Source organism: Hippichthys cyanospilos, chromosome 15 (genome assembly GCF_059441005.1).
Source record: "Hippichthys cyanospilos isolate Australia breed blue-spotted pipefish chromosome 15, RoL_Hcya_1.0, whole genome shotgun sequence".
Lineage (NCBI taxonomy): Eukaryota > Metazoa > Chordata > Actinopteri > Syngnathiformes > Syngnathidae > Hippichthys > Hippichthys cyanospilos.
Window position 1 is genome coordinate 11,904,166 of NC_142383.1, and position 15,441 is coordinate 11,919,606.

At 39.0% G+C, this 15,441-nt stretch overlaps 1 protein-coding gene across 2 annotated transcripts in view; it reads right to left on the bottom strand.

Moving 5' to 3' along the window:
* brinp1 (BMP/retinoic acid inducible neural specific 1) overlaps window positions 1-15,441 on the bottom strand; it is a 126,325-nt gene that overhangs the window by 9,718 nt on the left and 101,166 nt on the right. For both annotated transcript variants that reach the window (XM_088435644.1, XM_088435645.1), the window contains 2 exons: window positions 6,496-6,732; window positions 4,855-5,077 (listed from right to left, as the gene is read on the bottom strand). In XM_088435644.1, coding sequence (XP_088291770.1) covers window positions 4,855-5,077; window positions 6,496-6,732 — 460 coding nt within the window. The remainder of the gene's footprint in view (window positions 1-4,854; window positions 5,078-6,495; window positions 6,733-15,441) is intronic.

The window sequence follows — 15,441 nt, forward strand, 5'->3', positions numbered from 1 at the left end:
AATTGCGCCCGCTATTTTTTTAATACACGTATAAAATGTGTAACTAATCAGAGGACCAGGAAAAAAAAAATGATTTGGAAGAACTTTTATCAGTTTAACAGTCTGTAATTTACATAAATTAAGGGCTCTGTTTCAAAGCAGAAAACCTCAAGGGAACTGACACATAAACTAATGGACATATGAAAGGCATAGAAACTTTTATTTTCAAATTTGAAAATCATTTCATCATTATTAGATCGAAATAGGGAGATAAATTGTTTTCGCCGCGTCGTCTAGCTCGCTTAGATTTGTTGTAGGAAATCAAAAAACAATCAAGTGGGCTCGACGTTGTTTATTTCCGTTGAGAATACTTAGCTTCTGAGCGGGGCTTCAAAGTTAAATGAGCACAGATTAAATGCGTCATAAATTCCTCCCAAAGAGAGCCGACTTAGATCAGCAGGGAAAAAAAGTATCATCGACTTATAGTTATTATTTTAAATTAAACAGAAGACTTTTTTTTTTAAACAGAGATTAATTGTGAGGATTATTTTTTTCTGATCTTGAGTCAGGACTGACGGGAAGTTTAACTGTTAGAGTAAATGCGAATTTAAAATCTATTCATTTAAATGGCTTAGTCACTTTGAATTTAAGAAAAATGTCTGAAACTATAAGTTATAACAAGAAATCGAGCGTTACGGCAAATACTGAATTATACGATTGATAATTATAGTAAATAAGCATTGTTAAATTACTATCATTGAAACATACTTTTTTCTCTCAATTTCATGTCTCCTTTGGTTGAAATTTGCCCATTAACATTTTTGCCTTGCTAATGAAACAAACGTAACAGGCATGTCAAGCGAAAGGTTAATTTCGCCATTTTTAAATAAATGATTATTTTCAATATGTATTCATCTTAGGCAGAAGTGACCTCTACGTTCCACCCGAGCGACAGTGTCAAAGCAATTAGATAACCGAGTCATTATCACTTAATGAATATATTCCAATTCCATGCAGGGGTGCATTCCAATTCCATACATGTCAGGTTTTCATTATGAATAAGTAACGTATGAATAGTGTAGTAATATGTCTTGGGAGTAAGGGCAAGGTAGGTATCAATCATTTACACCCTATTGATAAAATGTTCACGCCAATCAAAAGCAGTGCGACTAATAACTGGGGACAATTTACGGACGTGGACATAAATCCTTTATTTGATCATATAATGGTTCCTGATATCGGTCATTGAGCAGTTTCGCTCAGTGCAACATTGACTTTTAACTACCGCGTTTTCCACACCATGCGCCACACCGTATTATTAGGCACAGTCTCGATTATGGGGTCTACCTCCGTACTTAACCCTTTCATAGGGTATGAAAAGGTGTATGCCAAAACATATGGTTAGCAATAAAAGGGAACGCGTGTAATGTTTTACGCGTGTAGTGTAATGTTTTACTGCTCCCAGCGTACGTACTGTACGTATTACGTCATGTTCTCTGATTGGTTTATCGCTGCTAGTATGCACCGTGTTTGTGTTCATTCCGTCATGTAGGCGCACTATCCATTTTGAGGAAAATTAAAGGCTTTAATGAGGCCGTATAGAACGGAAAATACATTGAACTTGACACAATTAGGAGAGTTTAAAACTAACCGATTACCGAAAAGTGGTAAATGTGGTAATATGTATATTTTAATAACTTGTTCATTTACTACGTACTTGTCAGCTGTCTATAGACTATAGACAAAAATATGTATATAAGGTCTCATAAAATTAAGCATTTTTGTCATAATTTAACATGAAGTAACACCTCTGCAAATGAAAAGTTGTAGTGTTGCCCCTCAAAACATTCATACAACGACATCGTTGAACACCGAACAGATTATGACATTGCAGATGTTCCATAAAATGGTAAATATTGGCAAATCACAATCAAGCAAATCAGATTGGCGTAAAGTCTGCTTTTAGCACAGGACATCTGAATATTCAAAGAAAATTAAGATGAATTGATTATTCAGGGAAAGCCACTTTGGACATTCTTCATATCAATTGATGACTTAAATAATAGATAAAATCTTGGGCAGAGCTTGATGGCCTCAGATCTCTTATTATAAGTCAAAAACGTAGACGTCTAGCATTGACATCAATAAGTCATTATAGAGAGCACATAATGTTCATTTCTTCTATAAATCTCTTCACATCCTGATTTGCATTTCCACTTCTTGACGTTGCCAAGCAACGTGAATCATTGCATCCGTTGCCAAGAACCTTTTGCTAGTCAGCAGAACATTAGCATTAAATCCTTGTCGGACAGCTTCACACTTATTATTATTATTATTATTTTTAATATCCCCTAAAGATGTACAGTAGTGTGGGAATGCTTGCATGGTCGGTTCCACATTCCAGCCACTGAACAGAATTCTCACAGCAACACTGAGTGAGCTAATGCAACAACAGCGAATCCATAATGACAACTTCTAGTCCCGTTGTGGGTTCTGATATGTATGAATGGCGGCGGTCCCTCACTGGGGATTGGCCTTGGTGTGCCTGTTGTCGGCATGGCGAGACGCTTTCACATCGTCGTCGTCAACTGCGGCCTCGCCAACATGTAGAAGATGTGCTACAAGACGTCCCTATGGAAGTGCTGTGGTGGTGGTGGGCACAAACCTTGGAAGCGCTTGACAGATCTAATTGTGCTTTGCTGCGATTTCCTCATTTACTGCTCAGCTTTTTGGGGGCTGCCAAGAGAAGGGGCAAGTTCCAGATTGCGCGAGAGACCTTTTATTTAATGGCACATATATGACAGCACTTTGAAATAGAAGTTTGACCGACCTTAGTGCCGTTCAAGCTCGTAGGAATTACATTAAAATGATCAGGCCCATTATGAAGCTCCTGCAGAGCTCGCTGATGAGCTAATCATTCAAATCAGGTGTCTTGCAAAGAAAGACTTGGAAAATAGGCAGGATATAGGCCATCGTGGACTGGTGTATGACGGTTTAGGATTGAGAGGGTTACCAGATTGTAACTCCATGGCACCAATAATTGTTAAGATTAAGATCTGTAATTACTTGATCTAAATAATCTCTAAAATGTGGGCGGTACAGCGGAAGAGTGGTTAGCACTTCCGCCTCATGGTTGAGCGACCGGAGTTCAATTCAAACTCGCTTGAGTTTTTCTTTGTGGAGTTTGCATGTTCTTCCCATGCCCGCGTGGGTTCTCTCTGGGCACTTCAGCTTTCTCCCACACTCCAAAAACATGCATTGAAGGACAAACTAAATTGTCCTTAGGTTTGATTGGGTACAGGGATGGTTGTTCGTCTCTTTGTGCCCTGCAATTGGCTGGCAACCAGTTCAGGGTGACGGGATAGGCACCAGCAAGCCAGCGACCCAATCGAGAATAAGTGGCTATAGAAAATGGATGGATAGATGGATCATCTCTTTATAATTTCACCTAATATTCTTTTTTAGAAAAATCCTCAACCCAGAAAGTTTAAATTTGTTAAAATAAGGTCCATTAAAAGATTGATATATGACAGCAAAATAGCGCCTTCAGTCATTTAATGTCCTGCACAAACTTAATTAGATACATTTGTAACCATTTATCTTATGACATCATTGAGACATATCCCAAGTGCTGGCTGCAACCTTTAGTTTCAACCATCAGGAGGAATGTACCATTTTCTTTTGTCAATTACTAAAAAAATTGAAAATAACATTAAAATAAAGCATTATCCTTCCAGTCCATCACAAGCTTGCTCAAAGGTAGGGTAGTATGTTCTCAAGTTTTGTTTGGCAAATCATGTCGCTATGGCATGCTACATTAGTGTCTTCGTGGCTATTATCTGTGGCAGCTGTCACAACTGGGTGCTTCGCATTTATGTGCTAGGCTAAACTTGGGCTAACTTGGAACTAAGTGAGCTCCTTAAAAATAATGCATATCACTCTACCTGTGTCAATGGTGCTACGGCGGCGCTTTTAAATTCTTTTACTTTTAATCCTTTAAAAAATAGTGTTAACAAAAACATAGTCTCACTACCAGACTTTGCACATATAAATAAGGGGGATGTTTATTTTATTTTTTTGCACGAGAGTCATCTCTAGGTTTTGTTGCATCTCCCCCCCAAAGCGCATGGCTCTAAAGCCTTATTAAAGCTATAAAAATAGCCTCTGGGTGACCATTTGGTAAGAGATGAGCAGCATAAAGACGGGGTGTATTTCAATCTAACTTTGAAGTCTGTGGTTCTCACGCATGGGACGGCATTTTTGAAACCGTATCGGATAGCAGTGTGAAAACTCATCAAACGATGCAATCTTCTAGAAACAAGTCGCGCCATTTTGGATAACACTTTCCAAGCCAACTCTTCCTTGCAGTCGCGGCACTAGTGACGGTCTAAAAGTGCTCATTTTCACAGTGCTTCAATGAATATTTAACCATTTCCAAGGTGTACAGTGATGCCCTCATCACAGAACACCGTTTCATATTTTGGGTTATTTGCTGTCATGTCAGGTGGTGGCGCACCCACGTAGTGGAGGCTCTCAAGCTGCAAGCGCAGCGAGGTGGCGGCAGATGTGTGCAATGACCTTTAGACAACACTCCCAGAGCCGCATTTGCTTTTATAGACGCCGACGTGGAACTACACGAGCGAGGTAGGCTTGTGCAAGCCTTGGCACTAAGTCGACGTGATGGACACAAACAACGCAGCCGTAACTCGACATCTATTATAGATGACGTCCACACACACTCGGAGGAGCGGCCATCAAAAGAAAAAGCGTGGAGGTTTTGCCTTTAAAATAGGTAACTGCCTCATCACGTCGGACCTTGGGTTTTTGGAGCGTGAAAAGTTAGTCGCGTTCTGTCAAGATTGCATTTCGACCCACCTCTCCCTGGGCATCTGGTGGTTGGGATTGTGGTGACAGCGGATGCTGAGACCGAAGAGCTTGCGGGCAGTGCGCTGGATCTTGAGCCGCTGGACCTCCAGGGAGCTCTGCAGGAGCCTGTAGCGAGCCTGCAGGTCCCAGTCGCTGCCCCACAGCAAGTGCACACTGTTGATGGGCAGGAAGTGAGTGGAGGGCAGCCTCTTCAGGAAAGACTTGAACTCATCTGTAAAAGCACGGGGAAAAAAAGGCTATGTCAAGTTTAGAGTTTGTTACAGTAGACCCCAACAAATCTTCCATTTCATGGTTCATGAATAATACTCCCCAAAAGTGTGCGGTGAGCAAAAATCTCATGTCAATATTGTTTGGAAATCAGAGAGCACAAACCAAATAGTCTGCTTTCATAAAAGATTGAAGAAATCAGTGAATACTTGTTGTTGAGATGTTCAAATCTGAATATTTGGATAACTTCTATGTACATTGACTACATCTATCTATCTATCTATCTATCTATCTATCTATCTATCTATCTATCTATCTATCTATCTATCTATCTATCTATCTATATATATATAATATATATGAGGGGTGCATGACAAGTTTAGAGTATCAGAAAAAGGATAAAATATTTGTGAACATTTATTTTTCAATATAGTCCCCTGTCAAGGGCTAAAAACTTTTATCTCAGTATAAAAGAACTTTTTTTTCTGTTTTGGAGCTGCATCAACGGTTCTTATACACGATGCTTAAAACTTTTTACTCACCCTTCATGTACGAAAATAAATATAATTAATTATTCAATAAATATACATATCTGAAAAGTGACGACAGTATGAGGATTCTGCAAAATGCCCTATCCACCGTGAAAATACACACAAATGCACTTAAAAAATGTTTTATAGCTAATTTTAAGTATATTCTGTAGTCAGACTTAATTTACATTACCACTGTCTCTGGATCAAGTTGATGTAATGCCTGTTGGGTGGAAGGCTTGAAATTTCAGTGTGTTTGTTTGTTGATGTAGTGTGTGCCCAGAAATTTGCTGGCGACCAATCCTGGGTTACCCCTCTCTTGCCAAACGTCCGCCAGAATAGTCAAAGCTACAGTTGTATGTAACATTAAATATACGGCACATAAACTGTAAGGAAAAAAAAAAAACGCCGACATGACCTTCAGTGAACTACGATAATCTAGCAAGCTGAAGGGATCCAAAGGCCAATTTATAATATGGCGATAACCTCCACACTCGACTCTCCATACTTCAAGACTGTGCCTCCCCACCCCACCCGCCATCCTCAGCGGACATTTCTTCGAGTTTTCGCCTCGCCTCGTCCTCCTGAGGTTTGTCAGATCTGCTTTGCTCGTTTGCTTCAAAGACACCAGAATCCTTCTCCTCCTCCTCCACTGTTTCTCCTCCACCCAGTGTTCACAGATGTCACATGCCACCCTCGACCTTTTGCACGACGAGCCGCCGTGGGGATGTCGGCCCGCAATTAAGAGTCCTCTGAATCTGGTGCCTTAAGAAGACCATTAGCATGTCAGTCCCTACTGCGGCTGCCGCATGAAGTATGCTAGGGAACAATGCTCCTTATACAAATTCCGAGTCAAAAACGTAGCTCTAAAAATGTTCTTGAGACCACTCACCGGAGTTCTCAAAGTCCTTGTAAGAGGACGCCCATGACTCGGCCATGCCCAGCATGGTGTTCTCCATGATCTGGATGTCGGTGATGGGACAGTTGCACTGGGGGTACTCGTCGGCACACTGGCAGATGCACTGGTTGTTGCGGCACAGGTATTCTCCTTCTCCATTACACATGATGTAGCTCAGAGCCGACTGGACGAATTTCTCCTGCAGGTATTCCGGGAAAATGACCTGAAGACCTGTAAAACACCAAAATGTGTTGATTAACGCTTTCAGTGCCAAGCGTTAGTGGAAATAGAAACGTCTAGAGGGCAAGTATTTTTAGCATTTTCACTCACATTTTAAGCACGACAGAATAGTGTGTGCTATGTCTGTGTAAATATGGGTGGTAACATATGAAAGATTGACTTCCATTCCTTACTCTGAATTGCATGTAGATACTGGCTATGTTATAAGTGGAAACACTGCCATCCAATGGTCACAGTTATCACTAGTTCTCAAGTGGCTTATATTAGATAAGCATTAGTCAAATGTCAGCTCCTGTCCGTAAAAAAACATATTTGACCAGAATTTTCATATTATTGTTATTACTATTTTAAAGGACGTCCATAACAGAACATAATAATGTAAAGAATGTGTATCACTTATCTTTTTACTTAAATGAGCCACTTTGATGTCATTTTCATTCGACAAAGTAAAATAATAACAACAATGTGGCCAAATAAATTATCGACAAAATACTTAGCATTTGCTGCTGAAAATGCCTACATGAGAATAATTTTTAAGATGCATTTTCTATTAATACAACCACAAACTTCAGACTTTTTTTTTTTTTAAACAAATGGTACAGCAGTTGTAAAAAATATTTTAAGAAATGTATATAATACATGTAAAACTAAAACATGCATAACAGTTAGACTGCTGTTTTTAATTTCGGAGGGTTTTAAACACGGAAAATGTCATTATACGTGACTAGAATAAGGATCGCAATCATCACGGATAAGTCTTATTTGTAGTTTTGAATAGTAAAAAACCAAAATGTCAAAATGTCACGGACAACTTCAAAGTAATGAAGTTTAAAAAGGCAAAGCGTCCTTTGGGCGTTGTTTTGTGTTGGGGCACTGGGTTATTTGTCTAAAGGATGCGCTTCAAAGCTTTCTAGTGTTCAACACGAGCTGTCACTTTGTGCTGGGGCGCTCTCAGCATGACAGCGTTCAGTTGTGATTGATGCCTCCCGTCGAGTATACTGTTGGCTTATGTCGCACACAATCACCCCCCCCGCCCTTTGCAGGCAATTTTCAGCCTGTGTTTGTGTTTCCCAGAATTAGCCAACTAAAGAGTCACCATATTTGGGAAGCAATTGATAAATTCCAGCTATGTCTGTAAAGGAGGGTGCTTTTGTTGTCAGTTATCTGTTATCTGATTTCCAAAGTGGAGCCCAAGAGAAAAAGCAGCTTTCAAATCCAGAGCAAAAAGGAAGGTATTTGAGCACCACTATCAAACATTGATATTGCAATCGATCTTATTTTTAGCCCTCATGATACTGCATTGATATGCAACAGTGCTTCAGTACTTCCGATTACATTTCAAGAGTAAATATGGTTATTTATTTTTGTCATTTGTTCTTTTCTTCCAAAATAGTTACATTACGATATCATCCTTACCTACTGCAATAACTAAATAGAAGAATATAAGACAGTACTGTAAGAAAGTATACTTGATTCCGACTTATAGCGTGAGCCGCTGATCCATGCGGTGCCTTTCTGCTTTGGTATATAAACTAAAGGCTAACAAATGGAAGCAGAAGTGCATTTCGACCCATCTCGCTGTCTCTCAATGTATCATTTTTGGACTCTGGGCCAATTGATATCTCTCAGGAGATCTCATAGAAATGAAGGTTGTGCGGCAGTAAAGCCTTTTTCTTCAATCCGGGGCCTGGAAAATAAATCCTCAGCTCTACAAGCCAGTGGACTGGAAAAGAACTAAATAGTTTTTTTCTCTCTTGCCCTTTTTGTATGGAACATTGGGAAAGCAATATACATATATTTTTTAATCGGTTTTACTTGAGCACAAACGTTGCCTCAGCAGAAAATATGCATGCAGGAACCACAACATCACATCAGAATGGATGATGAATGTTTTTTTTTTTGCCTCATTTTCCACTAACCCATTATTTTCACCCAAAGGTGAAAAAATTAATCAATTTATGCCGAATCAATGTAATGTAGCTGAAATGAAAAGGGAAAGCAAGGGCATTATTACACATTGCACACTTGAATAACTTGCTGATAAACTGTCAAATGGTGTCTCCGTTGTGTGCACACTTCAATTAAAGCTACTTATTTTCACCCACAAAAAATGTTAATGCAAAAACTAGGATGCTGAAAAGTTAATTAAGATCTTTAGCTTCCAACTACAGACGGCATGTTGTGCATTCTGAGCGGAACAATTAAAATTCCTAAAACCTGCTCAGCGACATATAAATACAGATGGTAAACCTGTGGGCAAGGCTATGTCTGTGCTAGTGGCTTTTCAAAAAAAAAAAAAAAAAACACACACACAATCCAGTTAGAAATCGACATATGCTCAATCAAATGCTAATGTAAATATGTAAGTAGCTTGCAAATAGTACATAGTTGAAAATACATTATGGCTAACAATAATCAAAGGAAATACACTTTCTATTTTCTCAAGATATATCGTATTTTGTCAAGTTAGAGGCGCAACACATCGACACACTCTCCTTTTTTTTTTTTAATATCGATTAACAGTTGAGGGATATTGATTTTCCAAATCCTTGGAATATCAGTCATAATGTTTTTTTTTTTCTGACAGCTTTTATAAACCAAACTAGTAGATGAGTTGTAATCAATTTATATTAATGCTTTCTCTACAGTCAATTTCATATAAAGCAAACTAGTAGATGAGTTGTAATCAATTTATATTAATACTTTCTCTACAGTCAATTTCATATAAAGCCCATCGTTTTAACAAATGTCAGGTTTTTTTGTTAAAAAAAAATTGCTAAGGTACTGTGTTTATCACAGGGTCATGTTCCTTAAAATAACCTCAATAACCGAAATCCACTGAATTTTTTTTTTTTTTTTTGCTTGTTTCCTTTCTGTTTTAGTTTGTTCCTTCTGATAAAAAAAATGAATACATAGAATATTGTTTTGGTTCGGTATGATTTATGAAAAAAAATAGGAAGAAATAAAGTGAGGCAAACCTGCAATAAACATGGTCATAAATGAACATCTGTGTAGGACAGATTTTTTACAACAGATAAATTTGCAATTTGTTGATGGGTCTGACTTAAAAAAGAGCGATGTAAACCTGCAATAGAAAAAAGTTATGGTCATGAATAAAAATCTGCGATAGAAGCCATAATAACCCAACAGTGATATAAAAGGGAAAATCTTACCTTCAATTCTTGGTTGTACTCAACAGTAGTACAATACTTTGCTTTATATTTGCATGACAGGAAGGAATTTTAAAATCTTATTTCAAAGACCGTTCCCTGGTGTTCTAATTAAATGGTAAGGAAGCTTTGCGGGAAGGCATTCCTGCAAACTGACTTTGTATATCCGTAATTAAAAAGTAAACCTTCCTGCCATCCAATAGCGTCTTTTTATTTTTTATTTTTTTATTACTAGTACATTTTATAGAGTTTTATGATGGCAACCATTTAAGTCTATTGTAATTATTTCCTAATGAAAAAAGTTACTGCCAAAACAGGAACGCATTGGAAGTCGAGCAGAATCCCGGAATGAGATTTTACTGTAATGTCTTTTTTGTTCTTTATACAGCTGCTTCCTTCAACCGCGCACTGATCGCTGCCCGTCAGCCGGTGGAGCGGGGGGAGGGGGTAGGGGGAGGTCGGGTTCTGGAAGGGGCAAAGTGGATGGATAGCTCACTGCGTGACCACAAAAGACTCGAGTTGCACGGGCCTGTCTGTGGCCCCCAGATCCAATATTCATTTAGCTTGATGTATTCCTGGACTTGAAACTTTAATGTGATTTGTGGGACAATCCAGATGGCAAGTTCACGGATCAACGCCGCTCACTGGCGGAGCCGGGTGCCAGAGGGGCCCACTGCACAATAACGCAGAGTGCCTACCATTCTCCTTCCACCGACCATACCTCACGAGCTGCGAGCCTCGCGTCAACATCCGTCACTTCTGCCGCTCTCCACTCTTTTCTGCTCGCCGACTTTGTCTCTCGTCTTTGCGCCTCTGTCCGACTTCATTACGCTCACTTTTGCTCCAGTCGCGCACCTCCACGCGGCCTTTGGCTCCCGTTCACTCCATCACTCACTCCTGTTTCTTCACCTCTCGCACTCTCCCCAACTACGCTCAATCACTGCGCATCGACTCAGTTACTGGAATTGTGATGTCTTGTCCTCACGTCCCCTGCTATGAAAACCCCTCAGCAGCCCTTGTTGTTGCAGCGTGACACAGACCTCCGCAAAATCTTGCGAATATGTCACCTTCACAATCACCTTTATTGTCAGGGCAAAAAAAAAAAAAAAAAACAACCTTCCTCAGACCCATGAACTCACCGACGCACAACGTACCAATGTATACAGGGATGCGCATGTGCGACAGAAATAACTAATACGTAATGTTGCGTGCTTCACTTTGGGCATTTGCGTACCCTACCTAACTTTCACCCATGACAACAACCGAGCCTGAGCTGAACATTTTTTCCTGAAAAATGGCTCCAAGTGGTGCGAGTTTTAGCACTCATTTTATCAGCTAGCGGACAAAATCAGTGTGTTTGATACAGAAATTTTCAGTCATTCTTTATTTGTCAAGTAGTAAAAGAGCATATGAATGTAGCGCAACTTATGCTAACATGATATTGGGGAAGACTTTTTGATGAAAGAAAGGGTGCGTAACAAACACTACATCCTGGCACTCAAGTGTGTAACCCACAGAAAAAATTAAGCCCACTGCTGAATATATCCTAGCCAGTTCATTTTTGTCCACTGTAGTGGACATTTGTTTTTGGTTTATATCTTTTGACTGGATTCACTGATTGGAGTTACCCAATTAAGTCCTATTGTGCTCAACAGAGGCCTTTTTTAATGATGTCTGGCCTTCGGTGGAATGTAATTAATGCTGCTGAGACATAATGGACACAACAGTGGACACAAATGAATAGGCTGAATTCAAATGCCCTTATATATTGATATAAATGTTACTGTAAATATTTGCCTCGTCTCAATAAAGGTTAAAAACACTAAATTGCCACCAGAAAATTGTAAAACTTTTTTGCCGATAGGTGAGGATTGATGTTACCTGTATTTGCTGCATTTGCATTTAAAGGGACAAGTGGGGTCTTGCATTAATTTGTATTGTTTCCAATAAGAAAATGTGAAACTAAGAAGCATCACTGAAATAGAATCAAAGTCAATGAAGAGGCTTAATTCTATCCCTTGAATGATGACAATGGCCATGAACTGTACTGTGACTTTGCCTTTCTATTATGTCTCCTTGTGACATGCACTATTTTTAAATGCTGATAGATGGAGGTTAGGAGGTGGGGGGGAAAAGGGGGGGGGGGCTTGTAACTGCAAAGCGGGCGCCTGCTCATTGCGATGCCACGTTTCGCCTCATAAGTCAGCGTTTCATTACAGATTAATTGACCATTGTGTGGCCCGCAATTTTGCAAAATAATCATTACTTAATCCACTGGTGCAATAAAGTGCATTTACTTGAATGGGAAGGTGAGAAGGGGAGTAGGGGAGAGGGGGACATTAAATGAAGATTGGAGGTTATCGTTATCAAACCCAAAGACCTCCGATGTGGATTACTGCCTCTTGTTTTTTTTTCTCGGTTGGGGAACGGGATCTCTGGTCTGCCTTTGGAGGCTTTAACCAGAGGGGGCATATCATCGGAAGATTTGCTGTGTCGGCCCATTTTGCACACATCTGTGCGGCCAAAGCTGCTATTTATCCACTTTTCATTTCTATTTCATAAGACTCTATGAGTGGCGCTGAAGCTCAGAATAGCACTTTTGGAAAACTTCCAGTCTCAGCACTTAGCACGCAAACGCTTCACAGGTATGCTGAGTAGATTATCGAAGATTTTCATAAATGTTCGCAGCAAGCAATTTGTGTTGTCAACCGGGAACATTGACCCACGTGATCCTAACCAGGGCGAGTAAGAATTGTGTGGGGCACCTATCTAAATATTTCCAGCTTCCATTTTAAGCAAAAACATTTAAAATGGAGAACAGAGTATCTTTGAGCTCGTACTGTAACTTTAGCTAGCCTCCGTTGCGTGATTCAGTCTTACACATCCTTCTAATGTATGTGGACATCTCTACTTATAACTTTAAACAAAACAATGACTAAAACGATCACCACGACAGTCTGGATTTGATAGACATTGACATCTTTCTCTCCATAGGCACTACCTATGTATTTCTTGAGGCCTTAAAAAGCACTTTAACAACCTTACCGCCATTACAAACTGATTAAATAGTAAGTAAACAACGGATTAATTACTCACTACGATTCAGAATCTGTCTTCTGTGGTGTAAATCAACCATTCTTAAGTCTTCAGCTATTTACGGAGCTGCGACAGAACAGAAGGAGAATAGATATTTCATGGCTGTTTCACGGTGTCTTAGCACTCTGCTCCTCCTTGAATTAAAAAATGGCGTTCGCCGTTGAGTATGACGTGTAGCGCGCAGGGAATTGTGTAGTATCTCTGTTGTAGCCTGCTTTCTAGCTATTACAACGCCAATACCTGTAGCCATTGCTGTGGATCCAGTAACTGCACCTACTCAAGTATGTTCAGAAACACTGGTTATCTGTAATCAAAATTTAAGTTTTGAATCAAACCGTGATCAACAACTTCTTAGAGATCTCATTTGGCTGTATTTATTGCCGCTGTTTCTGGATATGTTGAACTGTTGCGTATCTTGCCGGTGCAGATATTTCAAATTCTTTTGGCAATATCTGTGACATTTTCTAGTGCTTAAAAAAAGAAATAAATACATACATAAAAGTAAAAAAATGACTTTTTCTTAACATAAATCTTTTTTCTCCAATTCCGGTCAGCTGAAAGTGAAAGAATCTGGACATCCCTATTTGTATGTATTATAATATATTTACATTAAAAATACGACTTATAACACAATCTAGGAAATTTTTGCCCCTGAACTTTTAATGTCACTTCATGATAACAAATCATTAAATGCTATCTATTGTGGACATTGTTCTTATAATTTTAGAATTTGAAGGGTGCATGAATACAGATGTCCCAAACATTTTGATGACGATTAATCAGTTTTCTGACACTTCTTTTTCAACCTGTATGTTAAGTATTTAAGACCGTCCCTGTCAGCAAGCCTTTCTGCACACTTGACTCTCTATTAAGTAAGAATCAAATTAACATTAAACTGCCCCATTTTATTTTACCATCAACATGAAGAGCTAGCCTGGGTTCAGAGCCCCAGCACTTTCAACCTTGAAAAAACCATGACACAGAAGCACTATTGTGTACAAAAAAAAAAAAAAAACAAATCTTGGATACAACACCCTCCTAATAGGAGTGAGTTTTGCTGGATGTGCATCTTAATACTGTAATAGTGAAGAACATTAATCTCTCATGAATGGCGCTAAAATGCTTACTTGGTTAAATTGTTGACACCATGGCAGTAGTATTTATGTTTGGTGTCCCCGTGCCACATTCTGTACCCTAAAATGGTCTCATGCCGGCAAGACAAGGCATCATTGCTGATCTGTAGTTTTTAATCCTTGAGCTATTTTGAGAAAAGCGCATAATACATCTGATTAAGACACCTGGTAAATGATTTAAACTATGCAAAAAAAAATGCATGACGTCTCTTTTAACGATGCAGGTACATTATTGTTGGGAGCGTTGCAATATGCAAGTGGAAAATCCCGTTTGACGAAATGTAAGTTGTTTGTTTGCCATACAATGTGCAGAAAACTCCAGTTTACACCCGCCCACCCAACACAACAAGCATGCACTCTCCGACATAGTTAGGAGTTAGCTGAAATTGCCTGTTAAAGCATTTGCGAGATGGAGGAGGGCAGGTCTGTCTGCGGTGCTGGATGAGCTCTCTGTGCAGCCGACACACGAGTCACACAAGCGCGCAGTAAACGTGAAATAGTGAGGCCGCCTCTCGTCCTTATCCTCCGAGCGCCGTCTCAGTTGGCAATAGAGGTCTGTGTCATTTTTCTCGAAAGGAACACGACAACATCAGTGCGCCATAAAAGGCATATTAAAGGCACATTGCAAGGACTAAGTCCTCGAGTTATGCGAAACAAGAAATAGTGCCACATAAAAAAAAAAAAAATCATAATTTAAGAAACAAAAAATTGGGTTCATGCAAGGCAAGTTTCAAGGTAACAAAAATAATGGCATAAATTGAGTGAATACAGTTGCAATTACTTGAGTGTTAGTATGAGAGTTTTTCTTGTAATTTCATTTTGGCACCGTAGTGTTACAGTGGTGTTACAGTGGTTTGTAATTCTGCCTCACGGCAGTGAGGTTCCAGGTTTGACATATGTATATATATATATATATATATATATATATATATATATATACATATATATATATATATATATATATATATATATATATATATATATATATATATACACATATATATATATATATATATATATATATATATATACATATATACATATATACATATATATACATATATATATATATATATATATATATATATATTCCCTCCCAACATCGCGTTTTTCCACAAATATTTTACTCCGAAGATGAACAGCCATGCAGCGCACTGTGTTATGCATGATACAAACTATCATTGAATGTCAATGACTGTTTGTTTATCCATGCCCTGTGAGTGGCAAGTAAGCTGCGATATGGTCCAATTCTCTTTCCACTGTAATGAATACAAACAATGAATGGAAAACAAATGAGTGGA